Raw genomic sequence first — 8,111 nt, 5'->3', positions numbered from 1 at the left:
ACCTCCGGGCTACACTCCCAGACCTATTTTTTATACTTTTTTATTTGGAAACAGGGTCTCATAAGCCAGCGCGCGCGGCTGGCTTCGAACCTGCGTGATCCTCCTGTCTCTGCCTCCCAAGCGCGGGGATTACAAGCGTGCGCCACCACGCCCGGCTTATTCTTTTTTTGAAACAGGGTCTCAATGAGTTGCAAAGGGCCTCACTAAATAGTAGCTGAGGCTGTCCTTGAACTGTGATCCTCTCATCTCAGTCTCTGATCCTCTCATCTCAGTCTCTGGGATTCCAAGTGTTTATACTTTATAGTTTTATTTAAGTCATGTTGACAGTCATATATATATATATATATATATATATATATATATATATATATTTTTTTTTTTTTTTTTTTTTTTTTTTTTTTTGGTGGTGGTAATGGAGTGGAACCCAGAGGCTTTCTAACTCTGGGCTGTACTCTCAGACCTATTTTATATTTTATTTGGAAAAATGGTCTCACTAAGTTGCTGAGATCCTTACTAAGTAGCTGAGGCTGCCTTCGAACCTGTGCAATCCTCCTGTCTCAGCCTCCCAAGCACAGAGATTACAAGTGTGCACCACCACGCCTGGCAACAGTCATAATTTTCAAAGCCTAAGAATTTAAAATGACTGGAAATTATACACTTGTAAAAGAAAAAATATTTCAAAATTATATAAAACCAAATTATGATAAAAATTAGAAAAGAAAACACTATAGTCAGAAACAATAAAAATAAAAAATTATAATTAGGGAATTTTAAGGTCATTACCACAAAGGATTTAAATAGTATAAAAGAATAAGCTCAAAATTAATATCCAATAAAAAAACATAAAAAGAATTAGTTGAAATTTTTAACTATGTACATGTCCACAAATAAAGCTTTGATGCATTTTTAAAATCGACACTATTTATATAGTGAAACTTAAATATAATAAAATTACAATAACAAAAATTCCATGTCTGCAAACCATTAAACCACATATAGGTCCAAATTGAGAAACATAGGTAAAACAAAATTTAACCCAAAACTTACATTATAAATATGTTTATCAGAAACTAGAAATATAAAAGGCAATGAGCTGATCAGAAAACAAAAGTTTGAATTAAAGCAATACTAAGGAAGCAGAGAAGAAGCCAGGCATGGTGGCACAGGTTTGTCATCCAAGGTCTTAGGAGGCTGAGACAGGAGGATCGAACAGGTTCAAAACCAGCCTCAGGTATCTAGTGAGGCTCTCAGCAAGTTAGTAAGACCCTGCTTCCAAATAAAGTATAAAATAGGTCTGAAATAATAGCCTTGAGGTAGAAAAGCCCCTGGGTTCCACCCCCAGTACCACAAAAAAGATAGAAAGAAAGAAAGAAAGAAAGAATGGAAGAAAGGGAGAGAGAAGACAGAAAATAACTAAAATCAGAAGTTAATAAAGATGGCCAGAATGCTTATCAGAGAATGCACATGAACATATTATAATTATTATTTGTCATCAAACATTATTTTTAAAGAAAATAAAATCCTATTAAGTAAAACAGACAAAAGGTGTTATTTTGGTTGGGGCCCTGCTACCTAAGTCTCTGTTCTCAGTTTCCATTGACTGAGGAATACTTTTGGGGTGGGGGAGGCACTGTTTTCAAAGCACTGTTGTAAAATAGGTCTTGCATGACGCCAATGTTGGACTCTCCAACTGGTACAAAGGGCCTGTTTAAGTTTTAAAATCTGCTGCTGGGAAAAGAATTTTCTAGGGGGTAAGAAAAAAAAGAAAGACCTTAGCAATTGTTCCTTCTTACTTTTAAAACAGTCTTTAAAAACAAATGCAGTATTGCTTTCAAAGATTTCTGTTTATTTTACTCAAGTATAAGCTTACTCTTAAGTGAAGAAAATAACAGTATTTTCTTTACTTAAGAGTATTTAGATGATAACATTTTTTGAGAAGGGAAACTGTGTGCTACTGTTCTAATCAAATAATACAGTAGTTAATAATTTATGATAAATTTTGATTTTGTTGATTTTGCTATTTACACAATACTAGGCCCTATAGATATTAAAAATACTTAAGATTGCCAATTATGGTTGCCTATATAGAATCTTAAGGGTTCAATCCTTACTCCAGATGGGTTAAACTAGAATTTTGATGGTGCACTCAGGCATCTTTGTTTTTTAAATCATCTTCTTTGATTTCAGGCGCAAAGTCGAGAATTTCTGTACTCAGGCAAGGTTACAAGGAAACTCCAATTTCTACTTAAATCTTTTTTTTTTTTTTGGTGGTGGTACCGGGGTTCCTGGTGTAGCCCTTCTACCTCCGGGCTACAATCCCAGACCTATTTTATTTTTGGAAACAGGGTCTCTTAAGCCAGTGTGGCTGGCTTCGAACCTGCAAGACACTCCTGTCTCTGCCTCCCAAGCGCTGGGATTACAAGCGTGCTCTACTTAAATCTTATCCCAGTTGGTCCTTAGCTCTTCTCTTTCTGTAGCTTCATCAGTGTCTGAAGACAAATATGGCAAATTGGCCCAGTATGTATATAGCAAGAAGACAGAAAGAAGAATAGTACATTGACATTGTTGAGATCCCAGTATATCTCAGCAAGCTGTGATGGATTGACTCTGACAGCAGAGAATTTCATAACAATGATGATGCTCAAACTTGGGCATAGTAAACTAACCCCACAAATTCACGGTCATGAAGCTGTGACTACATGTCACAGCAGTATGCATGAACAATTCTCAAGGTGACTTTAAGAAAAGTTTTATTATTGGATTTCTGTGCCAGAGTCCCGACTCTCAGGCTCTCTATAAACCAGATTCAACCACCCAACTTGAGAGCCCATCAGAGAGCTAAGTGGTGATGAAGCAGAAAGGGGGTTTATTCAGTGAGGCCATACTAAGAAGATGTAGGGGACTAACTTCTGAAGTCTGTTCTTTAGGGGCACTAACAATAGCTCTAGGGTTATAGAAGGGAAGAACTGGGACTGGGGACAAGCAGTGTGCATTGCCAAGCAGTCTTGGTCAAACCAAGGTTCAACTTGATCTTGTCTCAGGTCTGATACTGTGGAGTCTTGCTGGCCTGGGGAAAATGGTTGTTGTTGAAGTTGGGGGGACAATTTTTTCCCCTCACAAGATGACTGACCCTATTTGAGGAAGCCTCAGTTTCCATCATGGAATGATGTGCCTGTGAGACTCACTGTTCCTGGAATTTGAGATAAGCTGGAGGAGGGGGTGACTGAATGAAAGAGGGGTAACATGGAATTAGAACAAAGACTGGGGCCTCCAAAATACTGATTGTATAGAAGTTCCTGTTACAGTTTGAGTCCACACTCTGATCTAGTTGCCAGAAAATAAACTTGATCTAAGGCTATGTCAACCAGTGTGTGCTGTCTGGGCAAGGAAGACCTTTTTCAGTTTTTTTTTTTTTTTTTTTAAATGCTTTAAGTGCTGAGCCATGTTCTAAGTAGTATAGTTTATGAACATAAACTTACAGTATGATTGAAGAGGGAAACGAGCTCTAATATGGGGTTTAGTTGGGAGGAGAGCTAACATAAGGAGAACTTGGCAGATATTTTCAAAACACATGAGGAACTCACATGTGGTGGCTAGATTAATCATGTAAAACTCCAAAAGTAACATAGATGGAAGGAAACTGCTTTCCAGCAATGTTGACCTTCAGTGAAGGGAATGGGTCACAGGGCTGGTGGCTTCCCTGTTTGGGGTAGTATTTAACCCTTCAAAAATATGATGGGATTGGAGAGCTCACAGCATATTTAAAATAGCCTGGGTGCAAAGTGAGTTTTTTCCCCTCCATATTCTGCATATTGTTGAAACTCCTTAGCCCAGTGCTCTACAGTTTGCCTCCCCTGCCCCAAGAAGGGGTACAGCCAAAGTCACCAGTGCCATGACATAGCCCCTTGTAATTTCCAATGAGGAGATGCTGCCAGTTTTCTGCAGAGTCCCCGTGCTTTCTAGACTATGTAATGTTCTAACTAATGAATCTGGCTAACAACTGAGGAAGACTGAGCTAGAAGATGAGCTAGAACAATGAATCAAAGATTGTGTCTTCCTTCATAACTTATTGGAGATAAGTGGGATGAGGCCCTGTGGCCGAACAGAAAGTGAACTGAACAGAAACATTGTGAGCTTTGTCCCTCTCTATCACATTTGCTTTCATAAACCCAACTTCTGGCAGAAATTGACCCTGTGTCTCTTGATTCTTCATAAAGGATCTGGCCCTTCTCCTCATCTGCCAGCAGTTTGGAATTCCAAAAGGGTGATTAGCATCCATCCCTACAGCCTGCTGGCATTCTGAGGAGTCTTGAAGTTTTGCTTCACCAGGGACGAGAGAGAGAGAGAGAGAGAGAGAGAGAGAGAGAGAGAGAGAGAGAGAGAGAGACAGAGACAGGCAGAGGTAGAGGCAGACAGAGACAGAGACAGACAGACAGACAGACAGACAGACAGACAGACAGACAGACAGACAGACAGACATGGTTGTTCAGGGGGCCGCTGCAAAGTCCCTGTGGTGGTGGTGGTGGGGTCTCCGCCATAGTGATGACTTTCTCTATTACTTTGAGAACTCCAGGGCTGTCCCCAAACTTCGTGCCCTTCCCCAGGACAAAGGGTCGACTCCATCCCGCCCACTGTAACTACTCTCTTCCCTGATCTAAACTGGCCCAGCGTGGTTTTCTGGTTTCTCTAGCTGGTCCAGCGGACCACAGGCCCCAGACTGAACGCGCCCCCCCGGCCGCCCCCTCCCAGGCGGGGAGGCGAGGAGGAGGAGGAGGGGCGGCGGCGGGGGCGCAGGGGCGAGCTTCCGAGGGAAAGTGCGAGGGGAGGGCAGCCGGGCTCGGCACGCTCCCTCCCTCGGCCTTTCTCTCACATAAGCGCAGGCAGAGGGCGCATCAGTCATGCCCTGCCCCTGCGCCCGCGCCGCGCAGCCCGCGCGCACTGGAGGCTCCCGCCGCGCTCCCGGCCTGGCCGCCCGAGCCCGCAGCCCCGCCGCCCTCCGCGGACCGGGAGCCCGGCTTCAGGTGGCGCCGGGGGCGCTGAGCCTCGCGGGGCAGTGGGGCTCGCCCCCTCCTCGTCCCCAACAGCCCGAACTCGGCCGCGATCGGAGCAGCCGCGTCCGCCCTCGCCCTCGCGGCACCTCGCCGGCTCCGGATGAGGGCGGCGCGGAGCTCGGGGCGGCTGTGAGCGGGTCCCGGTCGCCGTCCACCCCGGCTCCGGCCGGGGAGCGCAGCCCCGGCCCGGCTCGCCCAGGGGCGTCCCGGAGCAGATCGGACGGGAGGCGCGCGGAGGGCACTCAGCCTCGCCAGGGGCGCCCGCCCCACCGCGGCCCGCCAGCGGACCGGTGCGTCCACCATGCACTTGCTGGGCTTCTTCTCTTTGGCGTGTTCCCTGCTGGCCGCTGCTCTGCTGCCGGGTCCGCGCAAGGCGCCCGCGGCCGCCGCCGCCTCCGAGTCGGAATTCGGCTTCTCGGACGCGGAGCCCGACGCGGACGAGGTCAAGGTAAGGGCGCCCCTCGCCCGGGAGGAGCCCCCGGGGGCCAGCGTGCGGCTCAGGACCCTGATCACGACTTTTAACTACTCGAGAGTTTGGGTCCAAAGTTACTGAGCTCACTGCACGCTTCCTTTGGTGGTGGTGATGGTGGGGAGTTTTTTTTCTTTTCTTTTTTTCTTTTTTTTTTTTTTTAATAGAAAGTTGTTAGTAGGTAGGGGAGTTATTCAAGTGAAGGGCCCAGAGAGGTGTCCAGCGATAGAGATCACAGTCTATCCCAGGGTGGTTTCCCCTGGTGTAACAGGGGGGGTCTCGAACCCTCCCCAGTTAGTAAGGCTTAGTTTAGGGCAGCGTTTTATTCTGGTTGGGAAACGCTGTTATTTTTCCCTCTGTGGTTCCTGAGACTCAAGGCAGCTTCTGGGACAAGGAACCATCACCGGAGGAGGCTTATAGGTTTGAGGGTTTAAGACTTAAAAGTTCCCTTCAAGTTATTTAGCCCTGAGATGTAATTGGAGGTTAGAGTCATAGATCTAGCAAGAGTCATAGAATCAAGCAAGGCTCTCTTTTTTTTTTTCAACTTTATAGTGCATCTCCAAAATCTGATCATGAGATATTAAAATTTAAGTTGGCCTTTTCTCGACCCTTACTTTGTTTTTAAATGGTATTTATTCATTTGCCTGAAAATGTGGCGATGATGCTTTGAAGGCATTCTGAGCTTCAAAAAGCAGGGATGGTACTTGTGTGTGCCTCTGACTGGTCTCTTCTGAACCGGGTGTATTTACCTAAAAAAGTTCATATTTGACAGAACAATAGCGAATGTTTAGCCGAGTTTTTGAACTTCTGTAGAAGTTTAATTCACATACTGTGTGATTATCTCGGTTCAAATTCTTGCAGTGGCCCTGGCTGAGACTGGGCTGTAGCGATGTATTTCAGCTATTGGCAAGTGGAGAAGTGTGTGCAACTCTCAACTTTAAATTGACTTTATTGATGAACATATGCGGAATGTGTAGAAATTAAATTGCTGTCCCGATTTTGAGATACACTAGAAGACTAAGAAGACTAATGAAAAAAATAAAGAAACTACATTTGCATTTAAATTTTGGGCAAAAGTTTATAGGAATTTGTAGTTCAATAATAAAAGAAAAAAGCCTTTTGAGTGAAAACTACATTAAGTTACAGAAGAGAGGGCATTGCGAATTGTAAAACAATTTTCAACACCAAATACATTGCTATGACTATAGTCATAAGAGTATCCTTCTGTCTGTCCTCAAATACCACAAGAATGTAGCATTGGATCCAATATTACTTCCTGTAATTTGAGTACTTGACTTTTGCCATATCTATTTAGTTTCTGCAAAGTCAAATTAGTTTAAGTATGACTTAGTCAAGCATCACTTCTCCATTGTCTATGATAACTTTCTTGGATATACAGTAAGAAAGTTTAATACATTAAGTAAAGGGAGACAAATTTCCAAATAAGCCATCATCATCCTATATGAGAGTCTCTCACTGCTGGGTAATTCTTGAATGAATGTGGTGTGTGTGTGTGTGTGTGTGTGTGTGTGTGTGTGTGTGTGTTATTGGAGATAAGAAAAAAAAGATGATTTATTTTTAATTTTCAAAATTGACTGTTGGCCATGAAGTCAAACTTTCCCTTTTCTCTAAAAATCCACACGTTTTTGTTTGCCAATATCTTTTTTTATATTTAACCATCTTTTATTTTCTTTATGATTAGTATGGGTTGATATTTGTATGTGACATGGGTTCTTTTTCTACATGATAAAACATTATTTTAGATCTGTGTAGTCCTGTAGTTCTGTAGACTACAAGGCAGTGTGTTCCCACTGCTGAACTGTTCCCCATGGTGACTAGAGTCTTGACAGGATGTGTGTCATTAAAGCCTTCAGTGCAACTGCTCTGTCCTTGCTGTGAAACTTGCTGTGAAACTTGCATTCAGCTGATCCAAAGACTGATCCAGAGACTCCACATCTCTCCCTAGTGGCCTTTATAAGCACCCCATTTAGATGTAAGTGCTGGAGAACTAGGTAGGACCCAATTGTTTATTATCTATAACTACATACAACTCAAGATAATTCAGAAGGTAAATAGGAGATATGGATACACCAACCCCAATGGATGCAGATATTTGATAACTAACACTTAGGTCAGTTTTTAAAATATTTAACAAATATAAAACAAAGTTAGCCATACCAAAAAAAAAAAAATTGGAGGTGAATTTATAAATGGAATCAGAATCATCTTGCTCCCTGACTTATATGTGCATTTAATAGGGTCTCTTTTTCTAATTATTGTTGGTTGCATGATTTAATGAAAAGTTCTAATATTTTTCTCTGAGACCTTGCAAACAAGTCAATTTCAGAAAAGTAAGGCGGTTGAAAATAAAATTAACTGGATATAATGGGGAGAAAAGGAAATATTTTAAATTGTCATCTAACTGAAGATAACAGCAAAACCTAGATAAAGTGCTAGATTGTTAAACCCAATAATTTGCAATAAGAGTTTAGGTAGAGATCACTCTGATTAATTTGAGTTGAGTTTTATTTTAAAGGAGAAGTTGGTTTATGACTAAAAACCAAATGAAACCAAAACAACAACAGCAAACA

The 8,111-nt window shown here is 42.7% G+C and overlaps 1 protein-coding gene across 1 annotated transcript in view; it reads left to right on the top strand.

Annotated features, from left to right (window-relative positions):
• Nucleotides 1-5,352: 5,352 nt before the first annotated feature.
• Nucleotides 5,353-8,111, top strand: part of VEGFC (vascular endothelial growth factor C) — a gene marked incomplete at both ends in the record, with an annotated part of 107,101 nt that continues 104,342 nt past the window's right edge. The window contains one exon of the mRNA XM_080709806.1: nucleotides 5,353-5,499. Coding sequence (XP_080565932.1) covers nucleotides 5,353-5,499 — 147 coding nt within the window. The remainder of the gene's footprint in view (nucleotides 5,500-8,111) is intronic.

This window comes from Muscardinus avellanarius (genome assembly GCF_963383645.1).
Source record: "Muscardinus avellanarius genome assembly, chromosome: 14".
In the NCBI taxonomy this organism is placed as follows: Eukaryota; Metazoa; Chordata; class Mammalia; order Rodentia; family Gliridae; genus Muscardinus; species Muscardinus avellanarius.
This window is presented reverse-complemented; position numbering and strand designations above follow the sequence as displayed.